The 22,179-nt window shown below is 38.1% G+C and overlaps 1 protein-coding gene across 2 annotated transcripts in view; it reads left to right on the forward strand.

The window, feature by feature from the left end:
- The window catches only part of PPM1A (protein phosphatase, Mg2+/Mn2+ dependent 1A), a 43,277-nt gene extending 42,199 nt beyond the window's left edge, over positions 1 to 1,078 (forward strand). For both annotated transcript variants that reach the window (XM_027111412.1, XM_027111413.1), the window contains exon 6: positions 185 to 1,078. In XM_027111412.1, coding sequence (XP_026967213.1) covers positions 185 to 214 — 30 coding nt within the window. In that variant the 3' untranslated portion in view covers positions 215 to 1,078. The remainder of the gene's footprint in view (positions 1 to 184) is intronic.
- Positions 1,079 to 22,179: the final 21,101 nt, after the last annotated feature.

Below are 22,179 nucleotides of genomic sequence, written 5' to 3' on the forward strand. Positions count from 1 at the left end.
AATTCTTTAAACAGATTAAATATTGATATTTCATAAACACATGTACACATATTATATATTTTAGAAAACATTTATATTCTAAAGGTCAGCTTTACAAAACCTTATCTTTCTGCATTACCCAGGAAATAATGCATCTCTAAGTTTTAATTTAGTTCCTTGTTTTGCTTTGTTTCCTTTTATAAAGGACTCTACTTCAACTGATGATATGTGGTGAAACTGCTCATCTAGCCATGGAGTTTACCTTCACCTCCAAAGGAGAGTACAGCTCAACTTCCTTGAACCTTTTAAACATCCATCTTCAACTTTAAAGAAGGGCATGTATGACATGGGTGAGAGTGATTGCACCAGAGAACTTCAGCAGTACCACAGCTAGCCCAGAACAGATTTTTTTTTTTTGTAAATTTGAGACTTATGTAAACGTGATTTCAAACCATAATTCATGTTGTAAATCAGACTCCAGCAATTTTTGTTGTATGATTTTGTTTTTTGTAAAGTATAATTGTCCTTGTATAAAATGCTCATATTTAATTATGAACTGCTTTAAATCACTATCAAAGTTATAAGAAATGTTTGGCTTGTTGTGTGACGCAACAGATATATAGCCCTTTCAAGTCATGCTGTGTTTGGACTTGGGGTTGGGATAGGGAGAGCAGCAGCCATGTCAGCTAGACGCTCAAATGTGCACGTGATTATGGAGAATTATTCCAAAATCTTACAAAGCTGAATATCCAGGGAGTTAATTGAAAACTAGTTTAATGTTTTTGGCAGTGGGATTGGCATTGTCGATAAAGCTGGTCCCTTCATTTAACTGTTCTAGGTTCTCTCCTTGTTGCCATGAGTATTGCAGGTAATACAATATATTCATAAGAATATCAATCTTGGGGCTAAAATGCCTTGATTCTTTGCATCTCTTTTACAAGTCCTTACATTTAATTACTAATTGATAAGCAGCAGCTTCCTACAAATAGTAGGAGACTGCCACATTTTTGCTATCATGATTAGCTGGGCCTGCTGCTGTTCCTAGTAAGATATCCTGAATTCCATTTTATCAATAAAGCTTGATTTAACAAACAAGAAATTTAATCATGTATGTGTAATTCCTCCTTTACTCCGCCCTTATTTTAAAGCACCATACCATTGTAAATGAGAATTTTTCTCATGGGGAAAGATGTTAGTCCTTTTAATTGGAAAATACTGTAATTCAAGGCATAAATGGAACTGTTTCCCTTCCATTAGAAAGACTATAAAAGATTTAAGTCTCTGTTGTTCTTTGATCTGTTTTTAAATGGGTTTCTTTCAGGCTGCTTATTTTTTCATTTAGATGTGTTATCAGCCTGAATTTGCCTACTGTTTAGTTAAAATAATTGTCAAAGCTTGACAATCTAACAATCTATCGTAGGGGTGTATGTGTGTTTGTGAGTGTTGTGTGTCTGTGATTTTTAATTAGCCCATGTCTTTAGAATCCAAATAGTTAAGATGTATTTAGTGATTTGAAATATAGCATGTTGATAATATTTAGCTGTCGGCCTTTAAAAATAACTTTAAAAAGCTTAAAGAATTGTAGATATAAAAATAACCTAATTTAATTTAGGCTTAAATTCCTCTGATTAAGCATGTGAAAGTAAGTTTTAAAATCTGTCACATTGAAAAGACTCTACTGTTCTGTGCCCTTCTGTATTTTTGTCTCTTTAGGTTGAATAATTGTATTTAATCACCATGTAATTTAATCATTCAGTAAGCAGATTCCCCACTAGAAAACTATTAAAATGTAAGATATAAATACAACACTGAATACAAAATCAAAACTGTGTATAAAGGTAGTATAATTTTGTTATATTTGTTTTTTCCCTAACTTGGAAATATACGTATTTGTATATATAGCCTTAAAACTAATGTAAAGTTAGGGGAGTATTGGGAAGAGTAATGTGAAATATCTCAGACTTAAGTAGTTATATGCCAGCAAAATCTTTTCATTATCCCTCTTATTTGGGAGGTGATTAAATGTAACTTAATTGTATTTAATTTATATCTTAATCCGGCATGAAGAAAAACAAGTGCTATTTATATTTAGAAATTCATAACAGTTGGAATTACAGAACCAATTCCGTACTTAACTTACAAATAAATGCTTAATGTCTAAATCTGTGGTAGAGTGCGAAGTATGATAATGTTCTAAGTTATGACTGTAAGCATCTAAATGTACATTTAATGAATACCAGTGCTTCTAGTATAGATTACCAGTACTGAAAACTAAATTCTTATTATAATTCCTTAATTTTTTAAGTAGACTAAAGTTTTTAGTTCTGGAAATTACAAAAACTTGAACTGGATTTTGAGATGCAAAATCTTAAATCGTAAGTAAAATATGTGATGGAAAGCTATATTTCAAACCATAGTAGCATATTTAGAGACTTTTTAATTTGAGGGTCTTTAAAAAAGAGGAGGTTAAAATATTCCTCTGTTAAAATGTTAAAATTATTAGTACTGAAATTAGGCCTGGAAGTGAGAGAAAACTGTAAGTGTGACCAAAGAAGACTAAATCTTTTCCACATGAGTCAACATTGCCATACTAGATAGAATTTTTAATTATAAAAGTACAGGAAGGAAGTATACATTATAATGGCAAACTATGTGTGTTCTTGATTCCTGGGGCTAATGGTGGTGGTGGGGAACCAGCCACACTTTAAAAGGCACTTTTGCACCTCTCTTGTGCACTTCATTTTTGTACCACTTAAATTCTTGACCTCCCACCCCATTTTGTGTGCTAATTAGCATCTCAGGGCAATGCCTCAATTTTTTGATATGTTGTATGTTATTTTCTTTGGAGGGTAAAAGTTCTTGTGTGATGATAACATACTATTCAAATGTACTTTCATTTAAATGTTTTAACAGGATGAACCCACTTTGCTGCTTTTAATAGGAAATTCATTTTGTATAGCAGATTCTTGTTGCCCTAACAATTTCACTGATCTCTTATTGTTTTAGCAAGGTAAGCTCTCTTAATTTCCACTTTCTTAGGGAATATACTTTTACAGATAACAGAAACAGTTCTCAGTATTAGCATTAACTTTAAAAAATCTAAGTGGTATTTTTCTTATTCAGCTTTAGAACCGTTTCAAACTTATTTTTAATTATGATGCATTAACTTGTTTCTAGAGTTCTATGCAATTAGTGTACTGCTCCAGCCACTCTTTTTTTTTTTTTTTTTTTTTTTCTGCGGACCTCTCACTGCTGTGGCCTCTCCCGCCGCAGAGCACAGGCTCCTCCGGACGCGCAGGCTCAGCGGCCATGGCTCACGGGCCCAGCTGCTCCGCGGCACGTGGGATCCCCCCGGACCGGGGCACGAACCCGTGTCCCCTGCATCGGCAGGCAGACTCCCAATCACTGCGCCACCAGGGAAGCCCCCAGCCACTTTTTTTTTTTTTACTAACTTCATAAAATTAAGAAATTTAGAGTAAAGAATAAATCAACTATGTAATTCAAATAATCTGAATTATAGTAGTACTTTTAGTGATCATTTGACCATATATTAATCCAGCTAGTAACTCACCTTTTCTACAAAATATATAAAGTGTTATTACAAAACACTGTTTTAGGGTAAGCACCTTGGAACTATAAAGAAATGAATAGGTCCTTGCTCTCAAGGAGTTTACATTTGAATAGAATTTATAATCTAATGTATGTTAATATTATAACTGGATCACTCATCCAAAAAAGTTACTGCTCACCTGCTGTCTGCCCCATACTTTCCTGAACAAGGCGGGTCTCTGCCCTAAAGAACTCATTTGCAGTTCCTTTAGTCACTTGAAAACTCTTTCTTCTGTTTTATTCTTCTCAAAGTTAAAAATCGCATTCAAAAGAAAATTTTGCTTTGCATAAGAATAAAATTGGACTGATGAGGCTTAAGTCTGTTCAGTATGCTTGATTGCCTTTCACGAATGGCTTATATTCTTCCAGCTGACAGCAGTAAATCAGAGAAATAAGGTAATGTATTGAATATTTCTTAGAATTCTCCAACCCTGGAAATACTGGTGGAATTTAACGCATTTAAAAACATATATCTAGGACTTCCCTGGCGGTCCAGTGGTTAAAACTCTGCACTTCCAATGCAGGGGACTCAGGTTCAGTCCCTGGTTGGGTAACTAAGATCCCACATGCTGCGTGGTGTGGACAAAAAATAAAGTAAGAACATGTATCTAGCTAAATTTATCTTATTTAACCAAAAGTGTGTATTTTCTTGAAAAAACAATGCCAATGTTAATATCCAATTTTAGCTAAGTGATTACTGTGTTTTAATTTTTTTAAATAATTTTACTGACCATCTTTACTGGACAAATTAATATGGAAATTCAGTTTGCAGTTTCTGAAAGAACTGATGAAACTGGTTACAGGGGTTTATTTTGTTTTAATTTTGAATTTCATGGTGTATACTTTTAATTCATAAAGTTTGAATGAGAGGTTTAAACCTTTAATGTTTTGATTGCCATTTGTACAGTATTATGTTAGGATTTGGTATTAGAAAATATGTAAATATTTCAGTATATAAATGTTTCTCATTTGAGTTTTTTCTTCAAAGAAAACTTCTAGAGTTTCATATACTTTTGCTTACAAATACTGCTGATGAGATGACCGTTTTTTAATTAAGTGATCTAGTCTTCTGATTAAGTTTTTCTTTTAGGCGTTAGAAAGACTTCTTTATACTTAAAAATTTTAGAAGCTTAATTTTACTTCTTTCTATAACATGCTATGAATTTGGGGTTGTATTTGTTTTAAATTTTATATACAATACTTCAGAATATGCTTGAAAGATTTAAGAATATATTTCTAAATGTTATGAGTATAATACTGTGTTGTTTTGTTGGTCAGAATAGTTAAATGTCAGTTAAGTGTCAGTTATTACTAATAGAATGCTACACAGAGATGATGAAAGGCATTTGGTTCCACTTTTGTTTCCTATGACACAGATTCTTTCCCTTTTTCCTGTTTTATATATTTAGTGGCCTCTGCTCTCATGGTTTCCTAATTATATTACCAGTGGGTAGGAGTGTGCCAGTTAGAAACACTCAGATGTATTAAAATTGAAATCGTAGTTGACAACTTATACTTTTATAAGATGGTGGGGATGGGGTGGGGAAGGTTGTTTAACTTGATGTAACAACAGAGTGACATTTTTTTCTCCCTTATCCTGCAGGAAATGTTGCTTCATTTCCTCTACTACCCTCTTGGTGGCTTCTCTTTTTTCAAACCAAAACAGGCCAATTCCATTTTCTTGAGCAAGAAAGCTTAGTGCATTACCTCACCAAGGCCAATTAATACTATGTAAACCTGGGCCAAAAATAGGAAAACGTGGGAAATGAAGGGTTGGGAAGATGCCAGTGAGGAGGACAGAGGAAGATTACTCTTAATTATTTAAAAAGCCATAGGAAGGTCTTCCTTGGACCTAGCTGTATATTATTAAGAACTGTTGCATCACATAAACCAGCAAGAACCAGCCTTTGCTTCTGCAGATAATTTGATTTTCCCAGCAAGGCAGATAATGATAAAAAATTACTGCTTCCCCAACATAGAAACAACTGAGAAAAATAAATGCAATGTTTCGTCACCACAAAACCCAATCCTTCAGTTCTTTTCATTGTTTCAAAAACCCAGTTTTCTCTAATAGCTTTCTCGTTGAATTAAATGTTTAGAAAAATTATTTAGAATTTTTCTTTCTTTTTACATTGTCCTCCTGATCCAGTAAAGGACATTTAGTAACATTTGCATTTCTATGGTACTATTTGAAGTTAGATTTGTGTAAGAGATTGGGTAGCTGCAGAACACAGTTAGTACTATCTTAATTAGGTATAATGAATGGCACAAATTCATTGCAGCAATACTTCTTAACCTTTCAGGGTCACAGGGCCTTTGAGACTGAATAATCCTAGGAATTTGGCACCCAGGAAAATGCATATAATGTACATACCTCCCCAGAGTTTACAGTACTTCAGTGGTTCATGGGCCCCTGGTTAAGATCCTATACTACAGCATAACAGAGCCTCAACACTTTTCCATCAAAGCCCATAAAAGATATTAATACATCAAGGACGTCAAAATAATTTGAGTCTATTTTAAGGAATCGGTTTTTTTTTAAAGATAAGAGTAGGTAGATGGGTGTCTAGGTAGAATCTGATATTAAAATGTCCTTTTTAAAATTCGTATCTGGGGGGGAAAGAGAATGATTAGTATTTGCACTAGTTTTGGAGGATAACACCATTTCTAAATTTGCCACTTTTGAATCTCAAAAAAAAAGATGTAAAATGGAAATGTTCATGGAACATTTCTGACCTGCATAGTATAGATTTAATATATTCACAAACAGCACATTTGACTTGTCAGATCTCACTCAGGTTTTAAGATTTTGAGCTTCCTGGTGTCAGAGTTTATTAAATGTTTAGTTCACTTCAAGTTATGAGAGGAATTAGGTGTTTACTTATAAATAATGTTAAAGTAGGATCTAACATACATACAGTCACCAATGTACAGGACTGAGATTTCTCTTAAACATAACCACCATGAAAAAATTGATTAGCTTGTTGCATTTGTTGCCAAAATTGGATGTTCGGTTACAGCATATTTAATTCCCATTTGTGGGAATTTTGAAATGTAAAGACTGTTGTCTTACCTGGTTAGCCCTGAACTAAGTCAACAGCATGTCTGCAGGAAAATATCTTATTTATAGTAATATGCCTGAATACTGCTTGGTTTCACTCTAGAAATGATTTATTTCAATTAATTTGTATAAACGTTATGAGTGGAGAGATCATCTACATGTTAAAAGCACTATATATCCATTTTTCAAAATCCATACATGTAAAACTAATACAATTACAGAAGTATTTCCTAAACACAGTGTTTAACAAAATTCTCCACAGTAATTCACCTACTGTTTGCAGTTTATGTGATCCAAACTCTTAAAGAAATTCCATAAATGTGTATGTTGTATTATGTATCATTTTCTTGTCAAAAGAAAGTATGTGAATTCAGTTCTAACTTTAAGAATGTACTTTTTGTTTTCAAGTCCACTGAAGAAATTGCATTCAATCTGTGAGTGGTTGCAGATTGTATGAAATGAAAAGTAGAAATAATTTTAGCTCGCAAAACTGGTGCCACTAAATAAACAGGCAATTGCATAATGTGTGTGTATCTATGATTATTTGATACTGCAGGCAGCATTTTTGTTCTGCATAGAAACCTGGAAATTTTGAATTTATTTATTAGGAGACCTTAAGAAAATTTTTGTTCAACTGAACTTGGTTAATTTGCTTAAAAAGATAGATCTGATAGTCACAGTTTGAACTAGACTTGTCCCTCCCTGATTTTAGGAAGATGATTGAAAGCCAGTAAGTTCAGATTGATGATTATTTTCATGAAACATCCCAGAAACCAAAAAGGCATAAGTTGTCCCCTTGGCAAGAACATACCGTTTGTCGTCTTATAGATGTATATTTCTTACTCCTTAAAGAGTTGAGACTGTATGGGGAGTGGCCTGGAAAAGAACTTCTCCACCTAGCTATTATCCCTGGTGTAGTGCCTGCTTCGTATTAGACACGTGTTTAGGATGCTTACTTCCTCTGCTCATTCTGAAAATTGGTTGTACTACCTCTGTCCTGTGTTCATTCGTGTCTGAAAGTGTGACTTATTTTATAGGCTTGCATAGTTAGAGGGATTTTAGAGTACATTGAATTGATGATGTAAGTGAAGTTCTATGAACTGCAAGAGCTTATTTTGCTCATTGTAAAATGTGTAATGAAAACACAGTAATGAGGCATCATAGCCAAAGGTAGCAAGTCTTATAACTAAGTAAGGTTGAAGTAAAAAAGGGTTCATTTGGCTTATGCATAACTAGTATCTGTTCACTGGTCAAATTGTGTCCTGAAGTTTTGGTTTTGTTTTTTTTGTAGTTATTCTTTTGAATGTTGAAGCTAGGTTTTTTGTGGAGTTTGTTTTTGTTTAGTAAAAATTATTTCAGTTTTTTTCCCTTAATTGATCACATGCTGAGAAGCTGATATTGGAGTACCCTTTTTTTTGTTGTTACCACTTAGTAGCTCAGACTTGAAATTCCCATCAAATCACAGAAATTTTGATTCTAGTTGAAAAGTCTATTCTTAGATGAACTACCCAAAAAAACTTGGCTTGCATGCCCTCTGTAGCACTTAGTTTACTTGGCACAAAACCACTGGTAAAAGATTTGTGTTCTGCTGCTGCCTGTTGTCTACATGAGATTCATATTTATTCTCATACCTAATATAAGGTGATTCAGAGTACCTAAAAAGCTTTTGATAAAATTGTGTTTCATGTTAATAGTTGTACTGTTACCTGAATAGTGCATTAGCTAAACACACTATATGTGTGTCATTCTCTGCTATAGTTTGGGTACCAGCTTGGGTCTTCCAGATAAATCATTTTCTCTATGGCTTTCCTTATAGCTACACAAATGTTTTTCTAGACACTTGACCTAGTGAAATTGACAATATTTGATCATTTTTGATCTACCAAAATGGCCGTTTTTATCTGGTTCCATTTAATAGTTTCTGAAGTTACTAAGTGATCAGATTGCAAGTGATCAGATTGCAATGCGGTGGTTAGTAGTGCCGACCCTCTGTACAGTTGAAAATCCAAGTATAACCTTACAGTCAGCCTTCTGAATCCTTGTTTTGGCCTCAGCAGACTCAACCAACCACGGATTGGGTAGTACTGTAGTACATATGTAGTGGAAAAACTGCCTATAAGTGGACTGTGCAGTTAAACCTGTGTTGTTCAGAGGTCACCTGCACTTCTCAGTATTTATATTTCAATTAAATCACGTCTCCTTAGGATTGATCCTTAGAACTGGATGACAAGTTTAAAGAAAAGCTATAGCTTTGAAAAAATTTGCCAATATGAAGTTCGGTAAATGGACAATACCAAATTTATAATTCCTACGTTGAAATTAAATGAAAGCTCGTAAGACAACTTTTTATTTTAAATTACTAACTTATTCTTTGTCTTTCCGACTTTTCACAGTGCCCCTATAGTTGCTCTAGGATAAATCAACTTGCTGCGTAGACATTTGGTATGAGAAATGTTATTCCAGCAGTGACCCAGAAAGGGAATAATATTGAATTTAAATATTCAGGCAGAATTATAATAAAGCATAAAAGATAAGGTGGGAAAATGATGTTTATGGTTTTATTTTTAATTACATAATTGAGGTGAGTGAAGAGTTCCTTTCAGACATTTTATTAAGCCTGTTAAGATGTATGGATCCAACTCAGTCTGTGACTGTGAGACATCATTGAAGTTTCTGAGAATCATACTCTTCAGTCCTTGTTAAAGGTGGGTGAAAGCTCTAACTTCATTCTGAGTGATGATCAAACTCTGACTTAGGTTGTATCCATGCTGTGCCCTTCCTAAAGATCTTTTATATTTTGCTATTTGTGTTTGTTTTGGTAACAAGTATTTAAAAATCAAAGGGTTTGCTAGAAGAGTTTGTGACTAAGTCTAAGGTGTTATGTATGTACTTTATATTAGCATCCTGAAACGATTCCAGGATTGTCTTTTAAATTCTCAATATAACATTTTGAATGTATAGTTGATTCTATTTAATGAAGAAAACAAAGTTTAACTATATGTCATTATGAGAGCAGAGTTATTCTCAATTATTTTAGCCATTGATCTTTTAACTGCCTACTACAAAACTGAAAGGTTTTTTAAACTAAAAGTCTCCAAAACATTCCTAACAAAAACTGAAATTTTCTAGTGACTGGATGAAGTAGAAGCACATGGGAAGTAACTTTTTAAACTTAGCATTAGGCAAATAAAAGTATTCATGTATTTGATGTAAATTCAATTTTTATAACTGTCTTTTTTTGATGTTCTTTGACAGGCTCTTTGCTGCAGTGATCCTTAATAGAGAGGGGTCTTATTAAGGGCAATAAAACTGTTTCTGTGCCTAGATCACAGAAAGGGAGCTTACTTGCTGTCCTTCCTTAGTATTTCCTTTTCTGTCTGAAATCAGAATAATTGCCTTCTTTTTTCCTTTGGTTTTGTCTTAAATATCTAAGTTCCTAGCCTATGTTCTGCTTTAGGACTTCTGTAATTATCTTTTAGAGAACTCTTAAGGCGTTGAATTCTATATCCTTGGATATCATAAAGGTTTATCGTGTGCTCTGTCCTGATTTTTAAAACATATAGACTGGACTGTTTAATGACAGTATGGTTATAAGTGTATTATATATGCATATACAAATATCCTTGTTCAAGGTCAGCTCCACAGTGCCTGTCACTACTGTTACTTCTTCAACCTGACCTTCAGAGAGGTTTGCCTGCTTCACCACCAGATGGACTTGGCATCTGACAGGACCACAGTGTCAGTAAAAGCTTCATCTCAGGAGGATGAGGGCTTCAAGAAGGAAACTGCCTAGAGTGCAAGTCTCCGTAATTTGAGATAAGAATGCAGTAGCAATTTTTGAAGATCATATAGTTGGTGCTGTAAATGTTGGAACTGTCTTGATATTTTAGTTTCTTGGACTGAAAGTCAAACACTTCTGTTCAAAACTCATTTGTCCAGGTATAAGAATTTGAATACTTAACGTAAAAAGAACTGTACTTTTTAATCTTAGAATCTGATTTTTCTTATACATTAACTTGAAGTCATTTAAGGAAGTTGGCATTTTTCTTTTGGGCACGGGAGGAAGAAGGGAATGTGGAGGAGGGGAAGAAAAGGAGATAGATACTAAGGGCAAGAAGAGGAGGTTGTTTTAAAGTAAAAAAGTATCTTTTTTTGGGCTTCCCTGGTGGCGCAGTGGTTGAGAGTCCGCCTGCCGATGCAGGGGACACGGGTTCGTGCCCCAGTCCGGGAAGATCCCACGTGCCGCGGAGCGGCTGGGCCCGTGAGCCATGGCCGCTGAGCCTGCGCGTCCGGAGCCTGTGCTCCGCAACGGGAGAGGCCACAACAGTGAGAGGCGTGCATACCGCAAAATATATATATATATATATATATATATCTTTTTTTAAGTTAAGAAAATTCTGTTTTTCTGAAATTCAAAATGGAATTAATTTAGTCCCTAGAAATCATCTTTTATAGTAGTCAATAATGCATTACTGTTTGATGGGTTAGTCAAGTCTCTTTTTGTTCTCCCTCCATTAAGTCCCTCCAAAGGCCCTGTATTAGGGGAAGAAGGGGATGATCCAACTTCAGTTGTCAACTGTCACTTGTAGGTTCCATTAGGAAAGCAATTAAAATGAGGTTTAAGATAAGGATTGCAGATTTTCCTTCTGTTATCAGTTCCCTGGCTTTTCTGAAGCAGTGGTTCTCAATCTGCTAGCAAGATAGAATGACTTGGGAAGCTCGAAAAAATCCTTCAGCAGTGAAGGTTAGGTTGAAAGGTTCACGCTTAAAGTTAACCCCCCCCCTCCCCACAACATCTCCAGCGAATGCCTCCCTGGTTCCTCCCCAGGTCCTCTGTTCAGATCCCTGCAGTGGCTCCCATTTCACTCAGCAAAAGTTAAAGTCCTTATATGATCACCCTACAAAGCCCCCTAAATGACCTGGTCCCTGTGAACTCTCACACCTCTCTCTGCTTCCACACTGGTCTCCCGGCTGGTCCAGTGCATGCCTGTCTCATTCAAACCCTAGGGTCTTACAGACACTTGCTTTTACCTGTTCCCTCTACCTGGATTGTTTCATTGACTAAAACAAGTCACATCTAACTCCAAGGGGACCTAAAAGGAACAAACCAGAATATCTGTGAACAACTCTACTTACTAACATGGGGGCACAATATGCATTTGATGGATGAATAAGCCTGTTCATGTGTGTGTGCCTGCAGAAAATGAGATTGGTGTTATGTGCGCTCTAGGAGATGTGGTCTCTTTTGAACTGTGCACTTTGAGATGAGTGCTGGTAGTAGAATGGCTGGGACCACATGGCATATACTAGTGTCATATTGTAAGTGCTCATAATTTTTAAGGAAGAGGTCAGTGCTACTGCATCTTTTGGTATGAAGTTGGAACACATGGTGTAGAGGATGAGGTTAGATTTCCATAGGCGGAGCTAAGTAGGAAGAGTTTTCCAAGCAGAGGAAACAGGTGAGCAAAGGAAAAGAAGTATCAGGTAGGGAGGGCAGCTGAGGCCTGTGAGAATGTTGGTCTTATCGGGAACTTCCCACACTCACACCCCCTAAGGGGTACAAGAGAGCTTTAGATAAGGTAGATCCCTAAGAAAACCAGCTGCTTATGTCCTCTGCTTCTTGAAAAGAGCTTTCACTAAGTTTATGTTATGAATATAACATTGCTTATCTCAAATCAGCTTTACTCAGTGGCATTTCAGTAACACATGGAATTGTCCTTCCCTCATATACCACCCAGTGCAGTGCTGCCTCAAACCCCAGTCTTTAAATAATTTTGGCTGACTGTCCAGTCAGAAAATTCTATTTTGTTATGCCCTCCACCCAAATGGAGTATTCTGGAGTCTGGAAGAGAGATGGGTTGTGGACAGCCGTGGCAGTAGTTCTGGCAGACCTGTGGATCCGTGGAGAAGGCATTCTTTATAACCTTAGCTGGCCTGGCTACTGCCCGCCCAGCATGAGCTAGGAGCCGTGGTCTAATCTGAACTGTGCACTTTGAGGCGAGCACGTGGGAGCAGGGAGGCGGGGACCACGTGAAGTGCTGTTGGAGACCCTGTTTGCTCTAGTTCTGCTGCTGCTGCCCTTTGCCACCACCACCCGCCAAGCCAAACAGAGTAACACTGACATCGAGAAGGTGGACTTGGCGCTAAAAGCAGTCAAGCATCTGGTAGCTTACCATTCTCCAAGTTTTTACAATGGACAACGTATATTTTATCATTCAAAAAACATTACAAAACAGTCTCCAGTTTATCAGCAACTTATTTCTGATGTGACTACCTTAAGCTGTATAATTATGTGCATATTTTTGAGCTGCTTCTAAAGCTCTTACCCAAGTCAATTCATGGTGACTATGATCATTTGTATGTGAACACTGCTTTGTTCTCTCAGGCTTCCCTTCCCCCACGGTGCTCTGCTTGCAGTCGCTTCCAGTTGTGACTAAGACGTGAGGTAAATAGTGATATATTTTTCTTCTTAGTCTGATTCTTTGGAGTAGAAATTCTCTGAATATAAGTAGTAAGCAAGAAAAACAAAAGCAAAACCTAACAGCATGGGCTCTGCTCACTTACTGGATACTTCATCTTCCTGCTGCTCCAGCTGTCCTGCCCAATGTTGCTGGGGAGAGTTATTCCCCAATATTAAATAAACCCCTGCCGACACTAACCCTCCACTGTCAAAGCCCTCTCCACTGGCATCCACACCTGTGACTTGGGAGGCAGTTAACATGGAAACCATCTGTCTCTACTGCATGTTCCTGTTTACCAGCAGATACTTAGGGAATCATTATCTAGAGATGAGACTGAGACCCATCTATCCAAGGTGCTTCTGGGAGCACCGAAGTGTATTTCATGTTCGCCACAGACTTGTATTTTGAGTTAGACTACCCTAAGCTTTCAGATTTGGTGACAGTCTTTCCAGTCATTTTCTCGTGGTGCAGGGAAAAGACAAATAGAAATTCTAATGTATATGGATTATTGTATAAATTAAAGAATATTAATAATTAAAATATAGTAGATTTATCTCCTACCATGATTTAAAATAACCTGTTAAAAAAAAAAATCCTAAGCTGAAAAAACCCAGTATTTTTTCAAACATCTTTGGTCGATATTAGCCACGTGGATTAACCTATCAGAGAATACTGCATCTTGATTATCTTTCAACAAATTTTTTATTGTAAAATACACAGCAAAAGTTAGCATTTTAACCATATTTAGTGGCATTAAGTACATCCACAATGTTGTTTAGCTGTCACCACTATTTATTTCCAGAGCATTTTCATCATCGCAAACAGAAACTGTACCCATTAAGCAATAACTCTCCATTCTCCCCTTCCCCTGGCCCTTGGCATCCTATTCTATTGGATTGGCCAAAAAGTGCCTTCGGTTTTTTAAGTAAAAATAAAAGACACATTTTTAATTTTCACCAAGAACTTTATTCACTCTTTTGTTCCACTACCTTCTGCCGTTTTTCAGACTTCATAATTACATCTTCCCAAAACTTTATCTTTCTGAGCAAAGAACTCTTCCAGGTGCCTTTTACAGTCTTCCAGGGAATTGAAATGTTTTCCATTAAGAGCATTTTGTAAAGACCTAAATAAATGGAAATCCAAAGGTGCAATGTCTGGTGAATACGGTGGATGAATCAGAACTTCCCAGCCAAGCTGTAACAGTTTTTGCCTGGTCATCAAAAAAAAAATTCAGTCTTGCGTTTTCTGACGGAAGATTATGAGTTTTCTGTTGACTAATTCTGGACGCTTTTCGTCGAGTGCTACTTTCAGTTGGTATAATTGGGAGCTGTACTTGTTGGAATTAATCGTTTGGTTTTCCGGAAGGAGCTCATAATAAGAGGACTCCCTTCCAATCCCACCATACACACAACATCACCTTCTTTGGATGAAGACCAGTCTTTGGTGTGGTTGTTAGTGGTTAATTTCTCTTGCCCCACGATCTCTTCTCTTCCACATTATTGTACAGTATCCACTTTTCATCGCCCATCACAATTTGTTTTAAAAACGGAACGTTTTCAGTATGTATAAGTAGAGATACGGTCAAGGTTTTTTTGCTTAACTTACGTGGAACCCAAACATCAAAGTGATGAACATAACCAAGCTGGTGCAAATGATTTTCAGCGCTTGATTTGGATATTTTGAGTATGTCGGCTATCTCCCGCGTGGTACAACGTTGATTGTTCTCAATTAATGTCTCAATTTGATCGCTATCAACTTCGACTGGTCTACCCGACCGTGGAGCATCGTCCAGTGAGAAATCACCACGAAACTTCACAAACCACTTTTGACACGTTCGCTCAGTCACAGCACCTTCTCCATACACTGCACAAATCTTTTTTTTTGCATTTCAGTTGCGTTTTTACCTTTCTTGAAATAATAAAGCATAATATGCCGAAAATACTGCTTTTTTCCTTCCATCTTCTATATTAAAATGGCTACACAAAAATTCACCAATTTTGATGTCTTTTTTAAAATTCATGCTGATATGACAGCTGTCACATACAAGCTAACAAAATTGTTTCGAATGAAGTTAAAGACAACTAAGTGCTACTAGAGCCATCTTACATAAAAAAACCAAACGAACCTTTTGGCCAACCCAATACTTTTCCATCTCTAGGAATTTGCCTATTCTAGATATTTCATATAAGTGAAATGATACACTATTTGTCCTTTTGTGTCTGGCTTATTTCACTTAGCATAATGTTTTCAAGTTTCATCCATATTATAGTATTTATAGGAATTTTCTTCCTTTTTATGGCTGAATATAAGTCCAGTGATGTATATACCACAGTTTGTTTATCCACTGATGGACACTTGTTTTTTTCCCCATCTTTTGGCTCTTGTGAATAGTGCTATGAACATGGGCATACAACTTTGAGTACCTGTTTTCAGTTCTTTTGGGTATATATCTAGGAGTGGAATTGCCATATCTTTTTGTAATTATTTATTCAACTTACTGAGGAACTACCAGACTGTTTTTCCACAGCAGCTGCACCATTTTGCATTCCCACCAGTAATGCATGAGGGTTCCAGTTTCTCCACATCCTCACCAACACTTATTTTCTGTTTGAATAATAGCTGTTCTAAGGGGTGTGCAGTGGTATCTCATTGTGATTTTGATTTGCATTTCCCTGATGACTAAAGATTTTGAGCATCTTTTCACATGCTTATTCGTTATTTATGTATCTTCTTTGGATAATTTTTTAAATTTATTTATTTTTGGCTGCATTGGGTCTTCATTGCTGCTTGCGGGCTTTCTTCAGTTGCAGCAGGCGGGGGCTACTCTTCATTGCAGTGCGCAGGCTTCTCATTGCAGTGGCTTCTCTTGTTGTGGAGCATGGGCTCTAGGCACGCAGGCTTCAGTAGTTGTGGCACGTGGGCTCAGTAGTTGTGACTTACAGGCTCTAGAGCGCAGGCTCAGTAGTTGTGGCTCACGGGCTTAGTTGCTCCGTGGCATGTGGGATCTTCCCAGACTAGGGCTCGAACCTGTGTCCCCTGCATTGGCAGGTGGATTCTTAACCACTGTGCCACCAGGGAAGTCCCTGGAAAATTTTATATTTAAGTTCTTTGCCCAATTTTTAATTGGGTTGTTTGGTTGTTTTGTGGGTTGTTTTTTTTGATGAGTTGTAGTTCTTTATAAATTTTGAATATTAATTTCTTGTCAGATAGATGATTTGCAAATATTTTCTCCCATTCTGTGGGTTGACTTACTCTGTTGATAGTCCTTTGATGCACAAAATTTTTAATTTTGGTGAAGTCCAGTTTTTTCTTTTATTGCCTGTGCTTTTGGTGTAATACCTAAGAAATCACTGCCTAATTCAAGGTCATGAAGATTTTCACCTATATTTTATTCTACGTGTTACATAGTTCTTAAATTTAGGTGTTTGGTCCACTTTTTGACTTAATTTTCATGTATGGTGTAAGGTAAGTGTCCAACTTCGTTCTTTTGCATGTGGATATAGTTTTCCCAGCATCTTTGTTGAAAAGATTACCAATTTTATTTACAATGATAGATCGAGCTATTCCTTTTCTTTTCCTGCCTCACCTGACAATGGGCACAGACAGCTTGCAAACTGCTTCTTCTCCTATCACCTGGCTAGTGAGGATCAACCCTGATTTGTACAGTTTAATAAAGGTACTTACACTTCCCATTTAAAATTCGCCATTAGCCAAGACAAATAGGTTCTGCAGTTCTTGCTACCGTTGTTTTCCCCATGAAACTGGTGGATGGCTGTGAGAATTACTGAGACAATGTATATGAAAACCTAGCACAGTGGCTACCACACAGTGGATGGATCCCTTAGGGCTCTTCCTTTCTAAGCAACAGATCCTGGCTCTAGATAACTTAAGCAAAAAGTGAAAAATATAGAAAGGCCATTACAAACTCACAGACTTACAGAAGTCTAGAAAACCAGGCTTGGAAATGGGTAGGAACCAAGGTAATTAGAGGAAGGATCTATCCTCATAGCTTCATATGGGGCAGACGCCAAAATTTAGTGATGCACCAAGACTATACATAATGCTGTAGAAGAGATTTCCCAAAGGAAAACAGCACGGTTAGGAAGAGGGAGTGAATGCTGGGCAACAATTTACGGCAACTGTTTGCTATAAATATTTGTTGGTTTCCCAGTATCCACATCCACGTGCTTTTCATTCATATACTCCCCAAAATGCTCCTGCGTCACATAATGCAGTTATCAAAAATGCATTCTCTCTCCTCAGAGGGAGACAACAGAAAGTGTTGTCAATGTTCCAAGGCCAGGATATCTCTGTGATGTCTACTCTTTAGTCCTGTCACAGTCCCATCTTGCCATTCAGTAACTTACATATTAAATGGTGAATTTAACCAACAACTTACAGTACTCTGTGGGCAAGTAGGGGTAGGAATAAGATAAATTATCTGAAACATTTAGATAAGTACACACCACTATTTGTTGTATCAGCAACACTGTTTCCTCTTAATGGTCTGTGTGAATCATTCCCACTGTTGTATTTTGTTCAGAATACTCTGTGGCCCTCTCTAAAGGGTACTTCCTGTGGGACCCTCCATTGGGAAGATTATACTCCCCCATCCCCATCCCACTGCCATTAGGCTGGCCATGTGGTTTTCTTTCATCAGTTGAGTGTGAGCTTAAGGGACTTCCATGAAGAAGCTTTTATCACGTGGTTCTGCCCTTTTCCCTCTGTCATGAGCTTGGCACTGCCCCATATAGGGGCTATTCTATCGTCCTTGGTCCCAGAGTGAAGAGGACATGGGCAGAAGCAAAACTATTGATCCATGATTGACATATAATACAAATGAAAAGTAAACCTTTGTTGTTATAAGCCACTGAGAGTTGGGAGTCACTAGTCAGAGCATAATTTAGTCTTTACTAGCTAATACATCAGTCAATAACATCCCTCTCCCCCAGCCTTTAAAAAGTCTATTTGCCCACTAGAATGAGGAGCTCCAAATAGGTGGCAGCATCAGTTTCCAGCTTAGTGGGACTATGGTTTTGTACCTTGGTGTAAGCATTCCTCCTTTGAAAACAAAAGTCCTAAACCAGCAGTCATGAGACCTGAAGGCAAAATTTTTGTGGGCGATCTACTTCTCTTACTTTGGTTATAGACCAGTGCTGTCATAACAGAACTTTCTGTACTGCTATCCAATATGGTAACCATTAACTACATGTGGGGCGACTGAGGAGCTGAATTTTTAATTTTGATTCATTTTAGTTAAAGAGCCACATGTGCTAGTGGCTACTATATTAAACAGCACAGTTCTAGACCCTCATACCTAGCTTTGGAAGAAAGAACACCATATTGTCACTGGCTCAGGACATAAAAAGAATCCTACGTGGTAGCACCCCATATTAAGGTGCTACCTCCCAGTTGGTCATGGGACTGATCTTCAATAGGCCAATCTACTGTTCTATAAGACTAGATGCTTTCTAGGTGGTAGATATGTGTTAAAACTAGTTAGTCCCAAGGGTACTAGCGTATCTTCTTATGCTGTAAAGTGAAAGCAGGTATTTATCAGAGAGCACAGTCTTGCTCCAAAACCCTGTGGAGCTCAGATACCCCAAGCCCACTAGCCCTACTGAGTTCTGAGGGCAGGGGGCAAACCTAAAAAGCATTTCCTCTAAGATCAGGAAAAAGACAAGGATGCCCACGTTTAACACTTTTATTCAGCACAGTATTAGAATTCCTAGCCACAGCAGTTAGACAAGAACAAGAAATAAAAGGAATCCAAAATGGAAAGGAAGCAATAAAATTGTCACCATTTGCAGATGACATGATACTATACATAGAAGATCCTAAAGATGCCACCAAAAACAAAAAAACCCAAAAAAACTACCAGAGCTCATCATTGAATTCGGTAAAACTGCAGGATACAAAATTAATATACAGCAATCTGTACTCTCTGTCAAAATGCGAAGGGCAGGAGGGGGATCAAGATGGTGGAGTAGGAGGACATGGAGCTCACCCCCCCACACAAACACATCAAAAACATCTATATGTGGAACAACTCTCATGGAAAATTAACTGGAAACAGGCAGAAGAACTCCTATATAACCAAAGATGCAAGAGAGATCTACACATAACTGGGTAAGACAGAAAAAAATGGCATCATGTCGGGACCTGTGCCCCTGAGGGGGATCTGTAAAAGAGAGAAGATCCACACTGGTGGACCCTCACCCTGGGGAGTGAGGAGGTCTAGCCACAATCTGGGCATCCCAGTCCTGGGGTCCTGCACAGAGGTGACAAGCCCCCCTTGCCTCCTAGGAAATCCAGTGAGACAGATAGGAGGGCATGAGTATCAGCAGTTCATTTCCCAGCAAGAATGCCCAGCTTGGCCCACTCCACAGTGAAGCTTAGCACTGGATCTGGGCAGAGAGGTCCTGGGAGGAGTCTTGCCACAGAAGCAGCCCAGATCTCAGCACCCCGACCCCATACCCAGCCCCAGCCTACTCCATACCACAGCCTTGCACTAGATCTGTGATGAACACAACAGAGAAAGGGACGTGACTTTGGCCTGCTGAGTGAAACCTTGCATGCCTGCACAGGTGGCACATAGGTCCTCTGTGAGGCCCACACAGGCCTCACTTGCTTCAGCAATCATCTCCTTTGTGGCAGGGCACTCAAGGCAACAGAGCCTGATCAAACCCAAACCTCAGGGCTTCTACTCCAACAGCTGGGCGGCAGACCCTACTCCAACAGGGTGGTGAAAGCCAGGGAGAAGAGAGAAAGTGCTACCTCACATCTAGCACTGGCTCTAGATACAACACCAATCACACCCTGTATCAAGGGGATAATAGGCAGCACACTGTGAGAAAAGACCTGGCCGGCATCTATACTGAAACCAGCCCTTACACAAAAAAATATTGAACACACACAGTTGGCATAGAGTCGCTCCCCATAAAAACACTCCTTCAAGACCACAGTAGGTAACTGTTTCTCCTAAATTCACAGAGATAAAGTAAAACGAAAAGGCAGAGGAACTACTCCCAATTACACAAGAGCAAGAGACATCTCCTGAAAGAATAATGAAACAGACCTCACCAGTCTATTACACCCCGAGCTCAAAAAGGAGCTAACAAAAATGTTAACTGAATTAAGAAAGATTATTGATAGAAATGCAGATCACTGTAACAAGAAAGTTGAAACTATAAAGATGAACCAATCAGAAACAGGCAATTCAATTGCTGAGATTAAAACCAATCTAGAAGAAATGAATAGCAGACTAAATGACACAGAAGAAGGAATGAGTGATGTAGAAGATAGAATAATGGAAATCACCCAATCAGAACGGCAGACAGAAAGACAAAAAAAATGAAAGCAACATATGAGATCTATGGGATAATAAAAAGCATGCCAACCTATGCATAATAGGGGTTCCAGAAGGAGAAGATAAAAAGAAGGGCATTGAAAATGTATTTGAAGAAATTATGGCTGTAAATTTCCCAAACCTAAAGAAGGAAATTGGTATTGCGTACAGGAAGCACAGAGGGCTGCAAACAAGAGAAACCCAAACAGACCCACACCAAGACCTAATTAAAATGGCAAAAGTGAAAGATAAAGAGAGGATTCTAAAGGCAGCAAGAGAAAAACAAAGAATCAGTTACAAGGGAACCCCATTAAGGCTATCAGCTGATTTCTCTGCAGAAACTTTGTAGGCCAGGAGGGAGTGGCATGATATATTCAAAGTCCTGAAAGGGAAAAACCTGAAACCTAGTATACTCTGCCCAGCAAGATTTCATTAATAATGGAAGGAGAGATAAAGAATTTCTCAGGGAAACAAAACTAAAAGAATCCAGCAATACTAAACTTACCCTAAAAGAAATGTTGAAGAGTCTTCTCTAGGCAGAAAAGAAGCAAGAATCTACAGGAAAGGGAAAATCACAGAAGAAAAGCAAATATAGAAAAGGATCGAAGATCACTTAAATCAGCCAATACATAGATTAAAAAACAATCAAAACAGTGTAAAAGTGATTATAACTACAATTAACAGTAAAAGGATAAGCATGAAGATGTAAAATAGGACATCAAAATCCCATGTGGAGGAGGGAAGTATAAAAACGTAGATCTAGGGCTTCCCTGGTGGCACAGTGATTGAGCCATGGCCGCTGAGCCTGCACGTCCAGAGCCTGTGCTCCGCAAAGGGAGAGCCACAACAGTGAGAGGCCAATGTACCGCAAAAAAAAAAAGTAGATCTTTTAGAATATGTTTGAACTTCAATGACTATCAGTTGTTTTTTTTTTTTGTTTTGTTTTTTTGTGCTGTACGCGGGCCTCTCACTGTTGTGGCCTCTCCCATTGCGGAGCACAGGCTCCAGACGCGCAGGCTCAGCGGCCATGGCTCACGGGCCCAGCCGCTCTGCAGCATGTGGGATCTTCCCGGACCAGGGCACGAACATGTATCCCCTGCATCAGCAGGCAGACTCCCAACCACTGCACCACCAGGGAAGCCCAATGACTATCAGTTTAAAGCAAGTAGACATAGCTATGGGTCAACATACTTGAACTCCATGGTAATCACAAATGAAAAACATACAATGGATTCACAGAAACCAAAAAGAAACAAACTCAAGCATACTACAAAAGAAAATCATCAAACCACAAAAGGAAAAACAAAAGAATTAGAAATGAACAAAGAGGGGGGAACTTCAAGATGGTGGAGGAGTAAGATGTGGAGATCAGCTTCCTCCCCACAAATACATCAAAAATACATCTACATGTGGAACAACCCCTACAGAACACCTACTGAATGCTGACAGAAGACCTCAGACTTCCCAAAAGCAAGAAACACCCCACATACCTGGGTAGGGCAAAAGAAAAAACAGAGACAAAAGAATAGGGACAGGACCTGCACTTCTGGGAGGGAGTTGTGAAGGAGGAAAAGTTTTCACATACTAGGAAGCCCCTTCACTGGTGGAGACAGGGGGTGGGCGGGGGAGAAGCTTCGGAACCATGGAGGAGAGCACAGCAACAGGGGTGCGGAGGGCAAAACAGAGAGATTCCCGCACAGAGGATCAGTGCCGACCAGCAC

Source organism: Aethalodelphis obliquidens, unplaced genomic scaffold (genome assembly GCF_003676395.1).
Source record: "Aethalodelphis obliquidens isolate GAN/ISIS:26980383/991018 unplaced genomic scaffold, ASM367639v1 scaffold10, whole genome shotgun sequence".
Classification (NCBI taxonomy): Eukaryota; Metazoa; Chordata; class Mammalia; order Artiodactyla; family Delphinidae; genus Aethalodelphis; species Aethalodelphis obliquidens.